Source organism: Vigna radiata, chromosome 2 (genome assembly GCF_000741045.1).
Source record: "Vigna radiata var. radiata cultivar VC1973A chromosome 2, Vradiata_ver6, whole genome shotgun sequence".
Classification (NCBI taxonomy): domain Eukaryota; kingdom Viridiplantae; phylum Streptophyta; class Magnoliopsida; order Fabales; family Fabaceae; genus Vigna; species Vigna radiata.
In genome coordinates, this window is record NC_028352.1 from 10,505,767 (window position 1) to 10,527,411 (window position 21,645).

A 21,645-nucleotide genomic window follows, 5' to 3' on the forward strand; every position below is an offset into this window, starting at 1 on the left:
ATACTGCAAATGCTGACAAAAACCTGCAATGCACAGAAAATGAGAAGAGAAAAAAAAAATTTAACACCGTTTGTCATTATTTAACGGAAGGGACTATTTTGACTCAAAAATTTAAAAGTAAGGACCAATTTCAAACACTTTTCTAAAGAGGGACTAAATTGAGATTTGCCAACCAAACTAGGGACAAAGTTGGATATTAAACCTATATTTTATTTAGCTTAAAAACATTTTAGATTAAATTTAAAAAAAGAAACTGTAGAAGATTGATTTTGTTTTTAAAAGTATTAATCCAAATAAGATTTTTGCAATAGTTTGTTTTCTTTTATTATATCATTTTCCTATGTTTCAATTGGTTTCTTTATTTTTTTAATTTTAACAAGCTTTGAGATAATTGTAAAGAGTTAAGATTATGAAAGATAGAGAAGAACTCTTGAGAGGACAAAAAAAAAAAAAGATCACTCAATTATTACAAGAGAACCTAAGAAGGGAAGAATTGAAACAATTGATTTTCTCTGTTGATATATTTTAGTTGAAAAATGATATTTCGATATTCATAATAAATATATAAAAGATAAGTTTTTTAAATGGGTTAAATATGTTTTTAGTCCCTATTATTTGGGTCGATTTTGGTTTTAGTCTCTCTTTCAAACTAAGGTACAATTTAGTCCTTCAACTTTAGAAAACTATGGTTTTAGTCATTTTTACCAATTTTTTTTTAACTTTATTTGCTGTTTCAAGCATGTTTCGTTATAACATTTGGATTGTTTACACTGTTTGACACATTTTTGTTTCAATATTAACTAAGAAATGCATTTGAAACAGCAAATAAAGTTAAAAAAATTTGATAAAAAAGACTAAAACCAAAATTTTCTAAAGTTGAAGGGCTAAATTGTATCTTAGTTTGAAAAAGAGACTAAAACCAAAATCGCCCCAAAGTATAAGGACTAAAAACATATTTAACCCTTTTTAAATAATACTATTAAAAGAGATCAAATATTAAATTAAAGAATGATTTTAAATAATATAAGACTATTAAACTAAATATATTTTTTGTGACAATTTTTAAATTAAACAATGATTTTAAATAATATAATTACATTTTTTACAAGACTCATTTTACAAAATGGTATAAAAAATATAAAAAAGAGCCATGATGAATGATGGTGAGAGTTAAAGGTGAGATGTTTTTAAAATTAAGAACTAAATTTCCGTCACTCTTGGGCGATCACAAAGATAACGAAAGGCTGAGAAAGAGTGAACAAACCATCCATCATCAGAATGAGAACATGCTTTTGTTTTCTCTATTCGCATGAAACATAGGAGTTGCAGGGAGTTAAGAAGCAACGTCAATGGCTTCGAAGAAGACGATGAAATGAAGAAACTTGATTCTGATACTGCTCCTAAAAGACTCACCTTGAACGAAAATAAAGCACCCATCAAAGAAACTTTGGTTATTCTAAGAATTGAATTGACTGAGAATCAGATACCACATTCTCTGGCAAGAAGATGGATTTCGAGAGAAGAGGGTACGAAGGTTTTTTCTAAATACATGGGAACAAAAGGGGGAGATTCTCACGACTCATGGGTGTCGAAGACGCACAAAGCGGTGAAGAAAGCTAACAATTCTGTCATTGGGTACGTGAGTTCCAAATCTCACTGGGCATTGTCTCATGGCCACATTAGCCTGAGGCCACCTCAACCCAAAAGTGTGGAGAAGATTGTGAGCAAGGGCATTGATCTCTTCAGACACAAGAAACCTTTAAATATTGAGTTGGTTCATCAACTACGTTTGCTTGATAATCGTTTCATCCAATGGCGGTTTGCAAATGCAAGAGCTTGTGCTGTGAATCACACCATTTTCCTTCAAGTTTGGGTAATGATCATACTTTTGAAAAAATATAAGCTATTATTTCTTCAGAGATATGATATCATATGACATGTAAGATCATTGTGAGGGGTTTTATATTTCATTTCCAATGAGATTAACAATTTTCTGTGAATTGTTTTGTGTTCAGGGCAATTTCATATGTGCTTTGAATACTCAAGCCAAACTGCGATATTCAATGGTACTAACGAGGATAGAAATTGAGAGAGAGAAGCTTGAGATGAAACTAGATGGTATACTGCAATCTCAAGTGAGTTTATACTGTATGTGTATATCTCATTTAGTTATGATTGAATTGGTTGAAATGAATTGTAATTGAGATGTGCATTTGCATTATGCCATTGTTGTTGTTTTAGAGATTCAATTCTCTCATCATTGGTGTGTGATATGTGTTGTTAGATGAAGCTATTGAAAACATGGGGAAGTATGAAAAAGCAATACGCAGCTGCAATCACCTTATTGCAAGAATGTTTGTATTCTGTTGCATGCAGAGTTCATCTTCTGGAAGGTGCTAAGGTGAGTCCAGTTAAAGACATTCAAGTCTTACCTTAGTTTAAAAAAATTTGCATTTATAGAATTTGTATTATACTGTTGTTTACAGATGGATTTGAAATTAGCATCAGTTTCTCAGAAGCGTGCAGTGAAGCTAACAAATTCCATGAACTCATCCTTATCTGCATTTTTACCTTTGGTATGTGTATTAATATTAGTCTTGTTATTATCTGGTGAGGACTTAAAATGGAAAATAGAGTTAAAATTTGTTGATGATCAGGCTGACGAGATTGCTGGATTGCTATCAGAATTAGCAGAAGTTGTTGTACAGGAGAAGTTTCTCTTACAGGAATTCAATGATATGTTCCATACCATGTGTCTCCTTCAGGTAACTATATGTTCTTTTAGCTATTCCTTTTGATAATCCCTTTTTTAATGATGTTTTTATCACCTTATTTATATATATTTGTACATTTTTTTATTGATTTTCATTATGGGGTGACAGCTTGAAGAAAGCAACCTGAGGTGCAGTCTTATTCAACTTAATTCTTGAAAAGGAAAATGTTAAAGTTGCAAATATTATGAGAGAAGAATTGAAAGGTATTGACGTAAATAGTAGATAGCAAAATATATACATGTAAACTATAAACTGCAAACAGAATTGAATGGGAAAGAAGCCCTTGTATATAAAGTATGCTAACACAGCATCATCTCCGTTCATAGAACCTCTTATGTTATACATCATGTCATCATATTTTACTGAATTAAATATATATATATATATATATATATATATATATATATATATATATTTCTAAATTTTAATACAAAATTAAAATTTGTCTTTATATCATATTTTAACATAATTTGATTTTTAAATTTTAAAAAATTAAATAAATAAAATTTTCTTAAACTAATTGTGTTAAGTATTTTTGTTATACTGTTTGACACTTCCAACTCAAATACCAATTTAAAATGCAGTTTAATACATAAAAAAAATAATGTTATTAAGATTAGAAATTTTATTTATTTATTTTTTAAAATTTAAAAACTAAAATATATTAAAATTTAAAATAAAAATAAACCATAATTTTAAGTAAAAATTTAAAAACTAAAAACAAATTTAAATCGATTTTGTTCTCTACATATGTTATAAGTATATGAAGTAATAACTCACTCGTATAACTTTTCACTTTTCTCCTTTTGTACTGAAATTAAAATATATAAAAGGAATATTTTTTTCACATTAGATGCTTCATTTAACAATAAATTTTTGTATTTGTAAAGAAAAATATATAGAAACTAAAAAATATGTAAAAGTGTATATAAAAATTCGTTGAATGTGAAAATAATAGTAACGCACCGCACCCCATCTTCTTCTTTCAACTCTACCTCCACCCTATCTTCTTCTTTCATCTTTACCTCCACCCCATCTTTTTCCTCCATTTCCATCCCATCTTCTTCTTCCACCTCCACCATCTTCAACTTTGGCCTTTTTTTCATGTTTTTCATATACCCGTCCAACTCCATTTTTAACATTGGTCCTTCTTCCATGATGCACATATATTTATACGTGTGAAATGAAAGAAGGCAGATATAAAACACAATTAGGATGAAAAATGAATTGCATTATTAAAAAATGCACCGAACTAAAAGTTAGTTTAAACGAATTGAACTGTAAATTAGTTCAGAATTAAACTAAATTACTTTTTGTTTTACCAAACTGTACTATTAAAAGCTGCACTGAACTAAAAATTAGTTCAGACGTACCGAACTGAAAATTAGTTCAGAATAATTAAACTAAACTATTTTTCATTTTACCGAACTGTACTGCACTAAACTACAATTTGTTTTCTACTTTGAAAGACAATATAACATGGTAAAGTTTGTACCAACTGAAATTTGGACGAATTCGATCGAGAAGTCAAAGACGAAATTTAATCAAGTGAATTTAACAGAAATTTCGCCGAGTCGTTAAATAATTTAGTATAATTAAACTAATTTTGTTATCCTTATTCATATTATATATATATATATATATATATATATATATATATATATATATATATATATATATATATATATATATATATATATATATATATATATATATATATATATATATATATAACGAAATTATAAAATTTTAAAAAAGATTTATTGATGTGACATATAATTAAATAATGTTTGTGTTCATGGTTTCTATTTTTCAAACAAGGCCAGCCATTGCTTTTTCTATCAAAAAACTCGGTCAATACATGAGCATACTTACCATGGATCACTAACAAGGAATAAAAAAAAAATACTAAGATATGTTCAAGGCACAATGGACCTATGTTTGCACATAAAACCTTCAAATGATCTTGGCATAATCACTAGTGCAGAAAGGGCTTTAAACGTCTGTTATTTTGGGCTTTTAACGTCTATTAACCAACCGACGTCATTACTGGTGACGTCAATGGGACGCCGAATATCCATATAACAGACGTCTATAATGACGTCAGTTAGTCTCATGCCCGACGTCATTAGACGTCAGTATAAGCCTTATCCGACATCTAAAGGCACAATATAGATGTCGGAATACGCATTAACGACGTCTAAAAGCACATAAAGACTTCGAACATGTCACTAACCGACGTCTATTGTCACTATAGACGTCGGTGTATGCATTAACCGACGTCTAATACAGTCGTTGTGTTTTAGTGCAGTTTTGTTCCTGTCTTTGGATAGCCTAGTAGCACACTCTGCCTTTGCTAGTTTCCCCCAAAAAAAAGCTTGCGTCGTTTGAATTTCTCATGACATTTCAACCTAAAACCAAACCTGGGTTCTTGCTTAGTTCTATTTTCAACCACAAGAGGGAAAAATTACGGTGAAACGATAACTAGGCAACAACCCAGGGTCGTTTTTGGGTCGAAACGCCACCAGAAATCCAAAAGACGCCGCTTTTTCTGGGAGGCAGCTAGTGTAACACCCCGACAACTTACAGGGACTGTTGACTGCCCCCACACATCACCACGAGACTTTCCAGTGTGCTTTGTCCTCACTCGCACACTTTCCAGGAAAACTTCCCGGAAGGTCACCCATCCCAGATTTTCTCCAGGCTAAGCACGCTTAACCATGGAGTTCTTATGGGTTAGGCTGACCTTCCGGGAAGTTTTCCCGGAAAGTGTGCGAGTGAGGACAAAGCACACTGGAAAGTCTCGTGGTGATGTGTGGGGGCAGTCAACAGTCCCTGTAAGTCCCTGTAACTTTTATTCTGACTTTTTGAATGCACATTAGACGTCCTACACCAGGGGAGCCGACGTGTATTGCGCTGAACCAATTGACGTTTCATTTCCTGTTAGGGAAGTAGACGACAGTTGTCCAGGGCGCTGACATCTATAACAATATAGACGTCGGGACTCTGTTATTTGACATCGAAGTGCCTGCGAGTTTGGTGAACATCATTAGTTACAGGCACATAGACGTCGCCCACCGAGAAATCCGACATCTATATTGCAAAAATTGATGTCTTCCCGCCTTCCGGACAGGCCATAGATGTCAATTTTTTACTACGTGACGTCTAAGCGCCCGAGAATCAGGTGAAGAGCATTAATTGCATGCAAGTAGACGTTGGCCCCCCAGAATAACCGACGTTAATGGGGCAAAAAAGTCTATCTTCTTGCCTACCTTAGGCCATTGGACGTCGATTTAGGGCAGAGCAGACGTCTACTATATCATAGACGTCACGTGCCCTAGAAGTCGATGTCTTGGTGACCAACTTATTTACGTTAATGCCACCGTCCATTAATATACGTCGGGCTGCCCTCTAACCGACGTCTTGTGGGTGACATTTAACAACGTTTTTGCACTAGTGAATGAGATATTCTGATGTAAATTGGGCAACTAGTACTGATGGTAGAAATTCCACGGCAGGACAATATGTGTTTCTTAGAGAAACTCTTGTTTCCTGGTCTTCAAGAAAATAAAAGGTAGTGTCACGATCAAATACATAATTAAAATACAGAGCCCTAATTGATCTTGTTGAAGTAGCTTGGATTAGAGCTCTGCTGAAAAAACTGAAACTACAAATGCTCAGAAAATCAATTCTGTGGTGTGATAACCTAAGTGTCTAGTCAATTGCTTCTAATCCAGTCATGCATGCACGATCTAAACGCATTAAGATAGATGTGTACTACATACGTGATCAAGTCTTACAAAATGAAGTAATTGTAGCATATGTTCTTACTATTGATCAAATTGTAAACTGTTTGACTAAACATCTCACTCATACAAGATTAAACTTGCTAAGAGACAAACTTGACATGACCATGTCATTACAAGTTTGAGAGGGGGAGTTAGATATAATCAAATATTATGTTAAATATTCTATCATTTATGACTCTTGATTTTGGTAATTCACAATATTTTTTTTATGGTGTAACATTACAATAATTACTCATTAGCATCTTATTTAGGAAAATATTTGTCTGTGTTACCATAATTATAGGATCTTGATTGTGCATTATTACTTGTATTTAAATAATACATGATTTATGCAAATCATTACATTCAATACCATTTTCTATCTTTTACAACCTGAAAAGTAGTTTACATTTCATATTATCTTCCAAATTTGCATTACGGATTGTACAATCCAAAATGTAAATTTATATTACAAATTATACAATTCAGAATGTATTTTATACATTATGGATTAATTCAAGATTTACATTATTGTACATTCCAAAATATAAAGATTTCCAAATTTACATTAGAGATGGTAATGTGTACTATAGCACTGCTCAACCAAATGAAGCCACTAGCTCCATTGTGTAAGGGAATCCAAACACATGCATCACCAATAAATTTCCAAACATCCATCTACAAATTTATTCTGACCATTTATTTGCGGATGATAACTTGAAGAAAGCTAGATTTGAACAAAATTTGTGTCTCTATAGGAAACCCTTGTAATTTTAGATATTATCCATGAACAATTGAGCATATCCTTAGTAGTATAAGGGCGAGATAAGGCTGCATTTAGTGACGAAAAAGTGCACCGTTGTAGAAAGAGATGCAGAGACTGAAAGAGGTGTAGCGGTTAGATACAACTAGGTACAAGGAAAGAAGAATAGAGTAAACTTGTCATTCCATCTAAAAATTATAGGTACAAAAAGAAAATATGGAGGAGCAATTGGAATATAAATATTATTAAGAGTGTGATGAAATTAATTTTTAAATTTAAATTAGAGTGTTTTAATTCAAGATTTCATAATTATTACAAAATTTATATGCAAACCATTTATGTCTAATTGACTTAGTTGTCTTTTAATGATAATATCAATTAAAAATTCATTAATTGTTTCCAATAATTATATTTCTTTTAGAAAGTTTTAAATAATCTTGAAATGATAAAGGTGGATTAAAGAATAAAGTGTTTGAGAAACTAAATGTGTAAAAATTGTTGAGAAACCAAATAAACTAGAAATGTAAGTGCAAAAAATGTAAAGGCAACAATATAAATTACCAATGTTAAAAGAAGAATGGGTAAAAGAAATCAACAAGAGCACTTACCACAATCATTATTATTGAAAAAGGATCAGCTCAATCTGACTCATTTTTTGGTAGTAAAAAATTTTGTAATCCGACTTGATCCACCACAATTTGGTGGGTTGGCTCACTTTCGAATATTTTATTTTTACAATTTATTTTATATATTTATTGTAATACAATAAAAATATATTGACTCAATTAATTTTTTATAGTAGTGGAACCAAATGGTTTACCTATTTCTTTAAATATTATTATAAAAATTGATAAGTGTGAAAAAAAATTGTTTTTACACTTATAAATGAGCTCAATCTGGTAATTATTCATGTTGTTACTCAGTGAAAGTTGTAATAGGAAGTAGATGTTATGTAAAACATTGTACAAGAAAGGTTTGTGAGCCAATTCTTGCTAAGCACAAGCCAAAATTCGCACAGCCAGAAGGAGGAAATTCGCACAGCGCACCAGTACTTGTGCACTGAGCGTATAACATCATTTGAAGTGCAATAATTTAGAAAATTTGCACAGCGCATACACACCTGTGCGCTGAGCGAATTAATGAAATTACGTGACTTAAAAGACGTGACAAAAAAACAAAAACTATCGCGTGACTCACGAAAAACACAAAAAAACTCTGGAGAACTTCAAGAGACGATTAGGAGACTTTTCAAGACATTCAAGACTTTACTTTCTGCAAGGAATTGATGTAAAAAGTACGTTTTAGATGTCTAGGAGAGACTAGTTTTTCTGTTCATTGGAATTGGTTGTATGACAATACATTAATGTACGAAAAGTTTTCCTGTGCAATATATGTTTCTATTTTTGTTCTTTTCTTGACTTGCTTGTGATTATACGGAAATATAATTCTCTTTTAAACCTTTTTTTGTACTGAGAAGTATTTTTAGAACTAAAACGTAAGAAAAGAAACTACGCCAGGAATAACTTTTGTGTGCTTGAATAGAGAACATATTTTATCCAGTGTAATGTTAGTCAAAGACCAATTCTAGTGATCTTTTATCATATTTTTCAATCTTAAATTTGTACGTTGTTAATTCTATGCCATTTATCCAAATAGAAATCAAAATGTTATCATCAGTAATTGATTTTGATAAATAATCTTAATTGAATAACGTGACTCAAATTCTCTTGGAAGAACAATACTTTACTTACATGTAACGATTTGGTATACTTGTCAAAATGTTATAAAAAATAGTAGTTAAAAATTAAAGTATCAATATATATAACTTACAAACAAATAAATTGAACATCTAAACTATTCTAATATTATTGAACAATATTGTAGTACTTAAAAAATCAAATTGCAAACCTACATATATAGAAGTAGTAAATAATTTTCATAAAAAATCATATAAAAAATGGTAAAAATACTAATAAAGTGTTATTGGTGGTGAATCAACTCACATTCAACTTGACTCAAATCTGTTTCACTAATGAATTAAGTGAGTTGAGTTCATTTTAACCTATATTAAAAAAATTTAAATTTTCTCAATTCAGTAAATATGTGATTGATCGAATTGACTCGTGGATTATAACTCATTTTAAAATATTTAAGAAGTAACCTATTTATATTTTTTTTTACAATTAAACCAACGTAAAATAAAAAGAAATTAGATAATAATTAGAATAACCGCCTAAACTGCTGACGTTGCTTATGCATGTTAGGCCCACATTTGTTGTAGGTTTTGTAACTCAACATCTCCTTTGATCCTTGTGATCTATCTTTCGATTTGTCTTTTAATTATTTTTTTTTTATGTATTTCAAGTTCTCATATTGACCCTGTGATTATCCATTTGTTAGATTCTTTCATTCTCTTCAATTTATTTATCTTAATATTCCTTTTAATCTTTTTGGATTTTGATATCCTCGACAAAAATAGTTTTCAATACAAAAATCTTCTTGAGTAAATTTTAATTATTAATCTACCCTATTATGATATTCTAATTATGCCTTATTATCGTACATTTTGTTTTGTTCGAAAAACTATTAAAGACTCCATAAAAAAAATATAAACTTAACATCACTTACACCAATAACATATATCAATAAACTTATAATAACACGTTGATAAATATGAATTTTATATAATCATTTTAAAAAGAAAGAAGCTTTCTACACAATTGTTTTATTGGATTATCACATACAACTCATTTTTTTTTTGTTAAAGTATATATTATTTAATCTTATCTGAAGAAAATAATTATTTCTAAATACTTATCAAATGAAAAAAAAAAAAAGGGAATTCAATATGTTAGTCGAACCTTCATATATGATATGTTCTTTCCATGAGAAGTTTGGGGCCTTGGTACAGTCAAAAAGTAAACTGGAAATGAAAAAAATACGGTGCCGTTTTAATAACACCCTTTTGGGCATTCCCTACCTATAATTGCTTCAACCGCACCACAACACTGTGCCCTCTCTCTGTCTCTCTCGCCACCAACCTCAAACCATGGCCTCGTTTGCTCGTGGAGCCGCCTCCCTTACCCGCGTCGGTCTTTCCTCTTCCAAGACACCTATTCAACTCATCCAACGCCGTGGTCTCGCCGGAGCAGCGGGTAATTTTCCCCATTCAATTCTCTCCCTCAATTCACCCCTTCCCATTATTCTCTTTTCATTTTTTTTTTCAAATTCCCAAGATTCAGTTTATTCTCACTTCATCCATTGTCGATGATCGAATTCGAAATTTCGGGGCTGTTCCTTTTGCTTTCTCTTGTTCCTCCGCTACCTTTTTTGAAAACCTAGGACTCGGATGTGATGTGAAAAACGCTGTTTGGGAAATGTTATATAATGGGAATACGTTGCGTCGGATTTGAAAAGTACGGTTTTGATTCATTTTTAAATGTGGTTTGTACAAGGGTTATTCACGATGAGGAATGGCATGGAAAGTATTTAAATAAATCAAACTTTGCCAAAACTAATCTTGGTCTTCCATCTTGAGTTTTTCTTCGATTTGTCTGTGGTATGAGTGGTACTGAGCTGGATCCTTAACTAAAATCTTAGAGGTGGACATCGTGCATTGAAAAAACTGACAAATCTGTATTAAGGATGTTTCGTGTCGAAGATTAGTCGCCAATAAAAGTGATAAATACTTCACACTAATAACATGATAATCCAAAAAACGAGGAGCATTTATTTTTGATAGTATAATGTGACTTCGTGAACCCAAGTTGATATTGTTCAATCAACTGATATTTGCTGTTTCTTTTATTTTTTGTATTCTGCCATTGGGGTCAGTTTTTTGCGTTGTAGGTCTGTGTATATAGTGCCATATGTGGAATGGATTTAATCATTTAATGTTTGATTGTTATAGATCACCATGGACCTCCCAAAGTTAACTTCTGGAAAGACCCAATGAGCCCGTCTAAATGGAAGGAAGAGCACGTGAGTCTCTTGTTTTGTGTTTTGAATTTCCACTCCGCTCAGTGAATTTGAATTGTTAATTTTCGCCAGTGATGATTTGTTTGTTGTTTTTGAATTTGAAAATAATGTGTGAACATTCTCTGGGATGGTTGTTTTATGTCTGCAGTTTGTGATTATCTCTTTAGCTGGCTGGGGACTACTCGTCTATGGAGGATACAAGCTCTTCACAGGAGGCAAGGGCAAGAAAGAAGAGGTACTTTCTTGTTTATTTGTTACGCTTAGAAACAGTTTATTGGGTGCAATGCCACACAAACATGAGTTATGGGAAATTGTAAAATTTATAGGACATTACAGCTATTGTTAATATCAATACAGAAATAACATTTCACGTAAACAAAAAATCTTAAATAAAAAAAACAGTTGATTTTAAAATTGAGCACAAGTTATTGTAGACTTGATAAAATGCTCCAGATTACGTAATTGTAATGATACATGATAATAAAAGAATTATTACATGCAGGTAGTCGTTTTCAAAATGTGTCAAATATCTAACATGAGTGGGTATGTGTGTGACATGGGTGTGACATTGGGCAACTACTATGTACTGATATTATTTTGAAGTTCCTGTGCTTGTGGTTGATTATGGATCTGTATGACTTGTTTGTTATAACTCCGTTATGCTATACTGGTCTGCCATCTGTCAGAAGAGTTCTTTCCAATTGCATACCATCGTAAAATATTTGCATTGTTTAGTTCAGTCCATTTGTTCTGCTCAATATATCCGTAGTTTGGGAAAATTCTTCCTACACACAGAAAGTTGGAATAGAGAAATTTTAATTTCGATGATAAAAACTTAACCTTTGGTCAGGATTTCTATTCAATCCGAATAAACTCTAGCCTTTTTCATTTGAAAGTTTGCTATTTCTACTTCGTTGTCACTAAAGGCTTTTTGTTTTTTGTAAGCAATATTGTAAGGCTAGATAATAATCACATAAGTTCAGATGGTGTAATACTTCAATGGATCAGATCAAGTGTTATTTATATTTCTCAACGGCTTTTGTATGGTATAATATTTAATTTATATCTATAAAAATTGTTTTAGCATGGTTCTGTAACTGGTGGTGAGGTTTGTCATACTGGCCAAAAAAATATACCGTTATACAACAGTTTTGTTTAAAGCACTTCAAGTGAAATTTAATCCTAATTATATTAGATGACCAGTTTGGTGTTCAGCGAATTTGTGTACTTTCATTTTAATCTCATCTGTATATACTGTGTTAAAATTTTAGTTCTCGTTCACTGAATGCTCTTAATATTTGCAGAATTTGGTAAAAGAAGCATCACAATGAGCTTTGGAGAATATTTACAATGCAAAATGTTCTTGGTAATAATCTAGTGCCCTGACTTTCCCGAGTTTTTCTGACTCGGTCTTGTTTGATGGCAAACAAATATTTTGGCATGTTATCCATTAAATCTATGGCTACATTGAAATCTGTAGATGATCTTTTTCCAGAACAATGTGTTACATTTAAGTTTTATTTACCTGTTTATGCAAATTTCTGCTTTCCTTTACATTTGCAAACATACACTTTTACTGACATTGCGTTAACTACTGATGAAGCTATGTCATGTTCCTGCCTCACGAATTTTGAATACTTGAACTTAATGAGCCTAACACTTTTATTGACATTGAAAGTTTGTTCTCACATCGTGTAAGCGCTTATGTTTGGATCATCATTCACGACAAGAGTAATAATAATGGGTATCTTTGTGCCAATGTACTTTCAACTAATGTTCACCTATCCGAATATGTTAACGAGTTGAAATACTTATGTTTTGGCTAAAATTATGTTGGAAAATGTGTTACTTCCATTGCAACTCGAAAGCAACGCCTAGTTCTTTTAGTTCGAGCAAAATAGTCATCTTTTCTAAATTAATTAGCTGCGCACATCGTATAGGTCATTCAATTTCAGTAAACAATGGGATTCTGTTTTCAATCTCGTTGTTCTTGTTAAATGAGGAGATATCATAGGTCATATTAATTCAGAAAAAAATGGCATTCTACTTGTGTTTTCAATCCCACTGCCCTTGCAGATGAAATTATGCAGAGGAAGGCGTGATTATGCGCTGTTGCTGGTATGTTAAAAGACCGTTTTTATTTGAACAAACTTTAACTGCACTAGTTGGCCTAATTTTAGGTAGTTAAAGAGATTAGTTGTCTGAATGTAAAACAAAATATCTGATATATTACAAGTAAGAAAAATAAAAGTCCTGATATTCTGATATAATACTTCTTGACTTCGATACATACTTTCATGAGTTGGAATTTTTCTGAGGACATCTAGCAGAACACTAGATGGATAGAGAAAATATAGAATATAGCTTAATTACAAACCAGACTGATATTCTGACTCGTTTAGCTTTTCCTTGTAATCATTGTTTTCATCTTTAAATTCGGAATGCGATTTCTTAAAAATATCTTCATCACCGTCCTCGTCATCGTCATGGCTAGTGTCAATACTATCTTTATGTTGCTTTTGTACACGCAAAATCTCCTCTAATTCTTCTGGCCGTTCAATTAACACTTTAGTTTTTGTTTGTCCTGCATTCTTGTCAGCTTTGTTGATATGTCTCTTGCTCCAGTTTTGTTGGGCAACACTCTGTTCATGCACTTCTGACCGTCTCATCTCGTCCAGTTTCTGATTCTCTGGGTATATGCTAGTTCCACTGCTTGTGACATTGGCCTCTCCTCGGTCAGGCTTTAAGAAATTGGCTTGTGACTTGTCTTTTCTTGGGCTATTTTTGTTCCCTCCTTCACCCTTCCTTAGAAAACTTTCCTCATCATATACTTTCCCAATTCTTCTACCTTTAGCCTCATCTTTATAAACCTTTCTATTGCCAATGTTATCAGAAGCCACATTGTTCTCCATTAAACTACTATTGACAGTGGTTCTCCAGCGCTTTCCCTTTGTTCTTCTTGCATGGCCATGTTTCCTCTTCATCTCAGCCAATTGCTTCACCTGACCTCCACTATCTGTAATGTCCTCTACTTGTCCTGAATGTTCTTCACTCCTTGTTTTCTTCTCTCTCCCATACACCACTTCGGCGTCATCATTATATTTTACCACACCATCACCATCGCTTTGTGAATTTTTGTTTGCCTTTCCAATCTCCCGTTCAGTCCAAATTTCATCTTTTATCTCACTTGCAACACCCCCATCTTTGGACTCGGTTAATTCACTTTTACTTGCATCTTCGTTGTCATCACCCTCATGTTTGACAGATTCACTGGTATCTTCCTCCTTCTCAGATTCATCTTGGGCTTGCTTTGTTCCATTTGCTGTCACAATCTCAGGAAAGGTTGCTGGGTGATCATTAACTGGGCTTTCAAGACGGCGCTTCAAGTCTTCTATCTCTGCTTCCTTATGCTTGAGATTCTCTCTTAATGCTACTAACTCAGAGCCTCCCTGTCCCACTTTGCCCACCTTTTCTTGCATCAATCTCAGCTCATTCTGCTGCTCCTCAAATGCTGTTTCCATCAGTTTCTGCTCATCTTTCAGTGAATCCAGGGTGGATTGCATCTCCACAACTGTTCTAGACAACTCCATCTTCTGACTTCTCAGAGCGTATATCTTCCCCTTAATCTCTTCGTTTTTCCCTCTCAGCTCCTTGCTGCGATCTCTTTCCTTCTGTATGATTAAGGTAACAGTGTTATTCTAAATTAAAACTTTTTGGATTAACTTCTCCCGAAGTACTTCCAGAAGAAGAAAAAGTGAGAAAATAAAATATATTTAACTTCTCCTCCATAAACTAAGCAATCTATACACTTCCTTTATTATAGAATTTCTTTTCATTTAACACTTTTCATCACATTAAGGAGAAACTGTTGTTTATCTCCTTTTTTCCTTCTCCTGTATAAAAGTTTATCTCAACAGGACTTTAATCCACTTTACTGCCCACCTAACATCTTGCAGAATTGAATCGAAAGAATCTTGAAAATCCAAACACCTTTACCATTTTCATCCTAGACACAACCTTTCGACAATCAACTAATAGTAACGGTAAACATTGATTTCTGATGTTATGTAAGGTGAAGTTTTGATTAAATGATAATCAAACGGTATTGAGAATTGCCAAATTAGAAACCATTTCTTCACCATTCCCTCAACTCCCACTACAACCTCTTGAATTTTATATGCATTTTTCAGAAATGCATTGAAGCTGTTAAAACTCACAAAGTTACATGATTCACAAGCAATTTCAATGTTAACAAGTGCATTAATAAAAAGAGAGTCTGTGTTCTTAAGGAAGCTTTTATATTCTTTATTGCATGTGGCACCTTGCGTGTCATGACAAGAGAATGACACGCAAAAGTAAGGACGAGAAGCCAAGAGAGAGAGAGAGAGAGAGAGAGAGAAGGTGGAAGGGGTTGATGGAAGAGAGAAACTAAGAAGAGTTAGTGACCTGCAAGAGAAGCTGAAGAGCAAGAATCTGATGATCTTTCTCTTTGACTAGAAGGGTATAGATGCGCCTCTCTCTGAGCTTGTGAAGCACCATAACCCCAAGCAGTGCAGCCCCAAAAATGATCAACAATATCAAAACATAAGGTCTTCCTCTGTGACTCCCTCCACTGCTGCTATGCATCCCCTTGTTGTAATAAGCCATCTCTCTCAGTGGTGATGATGATGAAGATGAAGAATGTATATTGAGCAACACCATCAACTATGAAGGAACCCTCCTTGTATGCTCTTCTGTCCTTGGAAAGGAACAATGAAGAATGAAGTGGGGTCTCTCTCTTCTCTCTCTTCCTGAAGATTTCAGATTTTGGATTGCTTGTCATGCAAAAAGAAAGTGCCACCTACTCATATTGCGGAATTCACAAAGTTGAGTGTGCATGGAAATTGTGTCAGGCATTTCATCTGTGACAACCTCTTTCTCTTTCCCATGCTCTTCTCGTTTTGACTATTACACCCTCCTGCAGAAAACACTACATTGGTATTTGTTATCGACGACTCATTTTAACATCGTATTATGTTCATAATTATAACTATAAGTTGATAAATTTATTCTATCAGTCAGTTACTTAATGTGTTCAAATGCAAAATTTAGCACAAACAAACTGAGTTACTTCCAGTTAAAGGTACTAAGATCCATGTGGACATGTGTGCCAAATGGGATGATGTGTGTCCAGCTATTTTCTTATTTAATTTAAAGCTGTTTTCCGGGTTGTAAGTTACTACTAATTGAAACCTTTAAGATCCCTTTTTGGTTGATGTGAGAATTTTGAGAAGCTATAATTACAAAAAGGGAGAAGATGAAAGTTTTTCCAAGACTACATCCAATGTTATTAAAATGGAAAAACAACTATAATGTTTTTGAAGTCAATGTTTAATTACTATAGTATTTTAGTTGCTTAAACGATACTTTATTTTTATGTTTCTCATTCGTCAAATATTTAACTTTGACATATTTATTTGATATGGTTATCGATTTTGTGCTTATTAAGCTTGTTTTAATTTTATTGTCAATTGTAAAATCATGACATTAATAAATCATGACATTATTGATGCAACATTTTGTATGTAGGTTGCTTTTTAAAACTTTTGCTTCCTTAAGCCAATAATTATACATGAAGGGTTTATATGAATCAATTGACATTAATTTTATTTGATGTAAGTTTTTTAACACACCACCTCACATCAAAATGATATTATAAGTCTAACAAATAATAAACATCAATAAAAATAAACTTTAAATAATTTTAATACTTTAAATCTAATTTAATTTTATAAAACTAAAGTTTATACTACTTAAAGTAAATTGACTTCATCTTTAACTACGTGGTATTTCAACATAAATATTTTAAAATTGATTTTTTCAAATACATTTTATTTTGAAAATCTAAGAATCGCAACTATATTTCTATTTTTTTTTATTTATTTAACAATGAATGCAAACATATGAATAAACCTATCTTCATTGATGAATGTGGATGATGGTACTCTGTATTGTGATTAAGTCCTCTCAGTTGTTTTCGTGAATGGCTGTCATATTAGTTTAGTTGAGTTGTTTGTTGCACACTTGCAACTTGCATTCATAATAAAGTTATGTCAAATTAATATTTGCCACATCATTTTTAATATATTTTTCAGATAGTATCCTTTGGAATTTCAAATTTGATTGAATTATAGGGTCCTTTCTTATTTACTAATAGTAGGGTATGATAAATTGGAAAAAAAAATCTTAAAAAATATAAGAAATCGACCATAATTGTGTGAGATATTTTATAAAAAAATATATCTCCCCAATTCGACAATACTATATATTATATATGGCAAAAAATTCAAACTCGAATTTGATTTGAATATAATTACTAATATTCAAACTTTTAATTTATAAACCAATCAAGAAACTAATACATTATTTTGAATTGCATATTATTGTATTTATAATAACACAACAATCAGTGACCAAAGTTTTTCTTTGACCAACCTCTTACTAGAATTCAGATCTTAATGTGTGAAGGTATAAGTGGTATTCTTAATGATGATTATTAGATGATATATGTAACTCACACAATTTCTGTATTTTAAATTTATTTATTATTTGATATCATTTCCGTCCCTGATTTTTCAATTATATAAGTCTTAAATAAGATTTTTATTTTATTTTATTGATGAATAAATTAAAAAGCTTAAACTTAACTCACTCTTACTAAAAAAAATAGTATTGGGGATGTATTTTCATTGTCCATATCTAAATAATCAATTTTGAGTTTTAATTTTTGTAGTTAATATTATTGGCATTTTTCCCACATTCATACGTTTTTAATTGTCATTTTAGCTCATTCCTAGATATGATTACTTTATGTTAATTTATATCATTTTATAAATCTTAAAAAAGGTTGAATCCTTAAACTATAAATTTATAAATAATTTCATGATAGTTTAAAAAAATGTTCTTATGCATAAAAGTTTGTTTTATGTTATATATTTTGTCTGAAATAATTGAAACTTTAAAATGTTGAGATAAAAACAATTTTCAAGACTAATATGTTGTCATAAACTTCGTTGATCACTTTCAATCACTTTTATAAAGCGAAGAGATCATAAAAAAACATAATATATATAGTTCTCATTTAAAGTATTTTCTAAATTTATTCTAAATCTTACAAGAGTGCACCAAGACCATTTACTTTAGAAAGTTTGTATTTTTTATGTCCTTTATTATTAGTCAAGTTAACTTTAGTAGAAAGTGTACATTATTATAAATAATCTCTTTTGTGGATTTATCTTTGTTCAACAACATTTATTGGAATCATATTAATTATATATTGAAACATGTTAAGAGTTGTTTGAAAGAAAACTAATTTGCAGTTTCTTAAACTTTTTCGAATAAAGAATGTCTACGAAACTTTCTTGATCAATCAACATTTTTTTTTACTATGAAACATTTTATCTCCACATTTATCACCATTAAGTCATCTTGTTTGGGTCTATGGCTTTAAAATCTGCATTGGTGAAAATGATATGTGGCATTGGTAAAATCTTCAACTTTCTTGATATTGCATTAACAGATTCGACTTCCACTGTCCTCAGAAGCTTCTTTTTTAGTGGTTGTCAAGGACATTCCTCTAGTGAACCCTATTGCAACGGAGCTTCTATTGGTGGATCCTATCTCCTACGATCATTGTTATCATTTTCACATCGTTTATAATATCTTCTCCTTTCTTTATACCTTTTGTGTTTTCTTTGACTTGTCCTCCCCTCATTAGATACAAAGCATCATTCAGGTCAGTATTGCCATTATATTTATCTATGTGGACTGCCTTCCATTCTTAAGGGAGAGGCGTCTCTGCAATTCAATCTATGAAAGGATGTCTCCTTGTGCATAGGAGCATTGTTGATGTGTTGACAGTACCAATTGTATGTTGGTTCGTTCCATACTTCAACGCCTTATTGCCTTAGAGTCTTCGGTGCTATGTTTCCTTAGTTTTGCCAAATCTTTTTGTAGCTTAGAAATCATGGCTATAGGGTTTGGTCCTTTATTTGCATTATTGTTATGTCCATTTCTTGCCATGTTCCTAGTAGACACCATACTTGTAGATTTAACTCAGCCTCAAGGTGGGTGCCAAGTGTTCCTACTAAGTTGAGATGCACAAATCTCCCATTTATGTCGAGATGTATCAGACATCTATAGTCCACTCTTTTATCTGTGCTTAAATAATAAGTCTTCTTCCACTACAGGTGTCATGATGTTCTCGTTCGGTAAAGGTTGAGTGACCTCTGTGAAGAAGTCTACAAAAATACCCTAATGCTCAAGTTAAAAACTAGTTGTAAAATAGCAAGGTTGTAATAAATGATTCTACCTACTTACCTTGTAAACAATGAATATATATAGTACATGGATGAGTCCTACTAATAGGTCTAAGATTCATATGGTTAACTTGTTTAAGAGTTTCTTAACATGTTTAGTTATCCTTAATCCTTCTACGATTTGTCCTTCTTTCTTATCTGAATTCGTATTGTAATATTGATGCATGTATTCCAATATTGATACATATATTTCATGTTTGGTGTAGATTGAAGTTTCAATGTCCTTTTGTGAGTCAAGATGTTCTCGATCTACACGTTATTTTTCAACAAATTATGTGAAAAATATTATAACTATTAAAAATGTATTTTTATCATAAAGAATTTGAATTTATATATAAAAATATTTGTTGTCTAAGAATATATATATATATATATATATATATATATATANTATATATATATATATATATATATATATATATATATATATATATATATATATATATATATATATATATATATATATATATATATATATATACTCTTCTTGGAAGTATGTATGTTCGTAAAACCATTTAATAATTTAATAATTTATGAAAACTTCTGCATTGTTATGGTTCAAACTTTCATTTATGGCTAATTTCCTTTTTCAGTTGTTATGAAGATAATATTTACGATGTGCTTGTGTTCATAGAATGAATATGTATTCATATTTGAAATGCATAAAGGTGTTTTTTTTTTTTATTATTGCTACTTTTATTTTAGTTATTTTTTTTATATAAGTAGAAATTACATTTTAATAATTATTAAGATATAAATGTAACATCCCAATAAATATATAACAAAATCTATAATTTATTCTAGGAGTTAACATAAATAATAAAGGAGAACAGTGATGAGTGAGCAAGTAAAGAGAAAAGGAACATAAACTTCAGATAGAAATTTGAACCTTTTACAAAAGGTATACCGAAAGGTCCTACAAAATCAGAAGACAGACCGAACGGTTATATACATTAGGTGGTAACTAAAGTCTAAACTAAGGACTGGACGGTCCTGCACTATCTTCAAGCACACTATCTTCGGGCTGAGCGGTCTGTAAAGCGTCCTCCAAAGTATCTTCAATAACGCCTTCTGCTCACACCCAAGGGATGATCATCGTAGTGAAGAGAACAAAAACCGAACGGCCAAATACCGAACGACAATATAGACAAAGACAGAACAGATAAGGGTAAGCTTATGTAAATTTAATTAATCATTTCCAGCATACATATAAACATGAAAACCGAACAGTACAAACATCATTACATTAAAAAAAAATCCTCATACATGCATAGCTTTGTAAACCGAACGTTCAACTAGACACTGTCCGGATTGTATGAACCATGTAGCTCGACGTTTCTAACACTCTGTGTGGTGTAGTAGCTGGCATAACTCATCAGCTGCCACCCGAGGTTAGTCCTACAACGATCATCTGGTCTTATGACCGCGAACCTCCTGTCATTCCCACGCATGAACAACCTTCCTCTACATGAGAAAGCGTCATCACGGAATATCAGGAACAAAACGACAACAGAGTCTGACCATGTTCATACTTTACCAATCATCACCAATCTTTGAGACATTCCACCCTTGGAATTCTCTTAATCAACCAAATTCAACCAAATGTTTTCTAGGTGAATAATATTAACATAAAACTGAATGCTTCATAAGTTAAGTGTCAGTCTAAGACCGAACACTTGTATGACCGAACCCTTGGTTTATGACTGAACGTTCTTAAACACCCTATATAAACTAAGACCGAGAGGGAAAGACTCCTTTGACGTTTTAAAAAGGACTAGATCAGGCAAAATAAATAACAAACAATAAGAGCACCACAAGGTCGATCGGTCATCAACTGACTTCAGTCAAGACCGAACGGTTTAGGGGAGGACCGAACGGTCCTAATGACCTTCAGTCATAGATTCCAGTATTTATCTAAGTTTAATACATTTACACTAAGTACATAACTAAAATCAAACATGTCATACAATTCATAAATCAAACAT

The 21,645-nt window shown here is 32.0% G+C and overlaps 3 protein-coding genes across 3 annotated transcripts; 2 read left to right on the forward strand and 1 right to left on the reverse strand.

Annotated features, from left to right (window-relative positions):
- The first annotated feature begins 1,309 nt into the window (after positions 1–1,309).
- Positions 1,310–2,930, forward strand: LOC106780229 (QWRF motif-containing protein 3-like). Its single transcript, XM_014668498.1, has 6 exons — positions 1,310–1,873; positions 2,016–2,135; positions 2,285–2,401; positions 2,487–2,576; positions 2,658–2,765; positions 2,883–2,930. Exons 1-6 carry the CDS (start codon positions 1,310–1,312, stop codon positions 2,928–2,930), a joined length of 1,047 nt encoding a protein of 348 aa, XP_014523984.1.
- A 7,326-nt stretch (positions 2,931–10,256) lies between these two features.
- Positions 10,257–12,857, forward strand: LOC106755728. The gene is made up of 4 exons (XM_014637938.2): positions 10,257–10,480; positions 11,236–11,306; positions 11,452–11,538; positions 12,608–12,857. The coding sequence occupies exons 1-4, from the start codon at positions 10,375–10,377 to the stop codon at positions 12,632–12,634; spliced, it is 291 nt and encodes a 96-aa protein (XP_014493424.1). The 5' UTR covers positions 10,257–10,374; the 3' UTR covers positions 12,635–12,857.
- A 648-nt stretch (positions 12,858–13,505) lies between these two features.
- LOC106755956 lies at positions 13,506–16,029 on the reverse strand. The gene is made up of 2 exons (XM_014638190.2): positions 15,750–16,029; positions 13,506–14,974 (listed from the first exon to the last, which is right to left on the reverse strand). Exons 1-2 carry the CDS (start codon positions 16,002–16,004, stop codon positions 13,673–13,675), a joined length of 1,557 nt encoding a protein of 518 aa, XP_014493676.2. The 5' UTR covers positions 16,005–16,029; the 3' UTR covers positions 13,506–13,672.
- Between the last annotated feature and the right edge of the window lie 5,616 nt (positions 16,030–21,645).

What these genes read in the sequence shown, in the direction of transcription:
- LOC106755728 (XM_014637938.2), top strand. Translation starts at nt 10,375, where the DNA reads ATGGCCTCGTTTGCTCGTGGAGCCGCCTCCCTTACCCGCGTCGGTCTT. An exon ending in TGGTCTCGCCGGAGCAGCGG is followed by an intron (nt 10,481 to 11,235) that starts GTAATTTTCCCC and finishes TGATTGTTATAG; the next exon opens with ATCACCATGGACCTCCCAAA. An exon ending in GCAAGGGCAAGAAAGAAGAG is followed by an intron (nt 11,539 to 12,607) that starts GTACTTTCTTGT and finishes TAATATTTGCAG; the next exon opens with AATTTGGTAAAAGAAGCATC.
- LOC106780229 (XM_014668498.1), top strand. Translation starts at nt 1,310, where the DNA reads ATGAAACATAGGAGTTGCAGGGAGTTAAGAAGCAACGTCAATGGCTTC. An exon ending in CCATTTTCCTTCAAGTTTGG is followed by an intron (nt 1,874 to 2,015) that starts GTAATGATCATA and finishes TTTTGTGTTCAG; the next exon opens with GGCAATTTCATATGTGCTTT. An exon ending in ATCTTCTGGAAGGTGCTAAG is followed by an intron (nt 2,402 to 2,486) that starts GTGAGTCCAGTT and finishes TGTTGTTTACAG; the next exon opens with ATGGATTTGAAATTAGCATC.
- LOC106755956 (XM_014638190.2), bottom strand. Translation starts at nt 16,004, where the DNA reads ATGGTGTTGCTCAATATACATTCTTCATCTTCATCATCATCACCACTG. An exon ending in CTCTTCAGCTTCTCTTGCAG is followed by an intron (nt 14,975 to 15,749) that starts GTCACTAACTCT and finishes TTAATCATACAG; the next exon opens with AAGGAAAGAGATCGCAGCAA.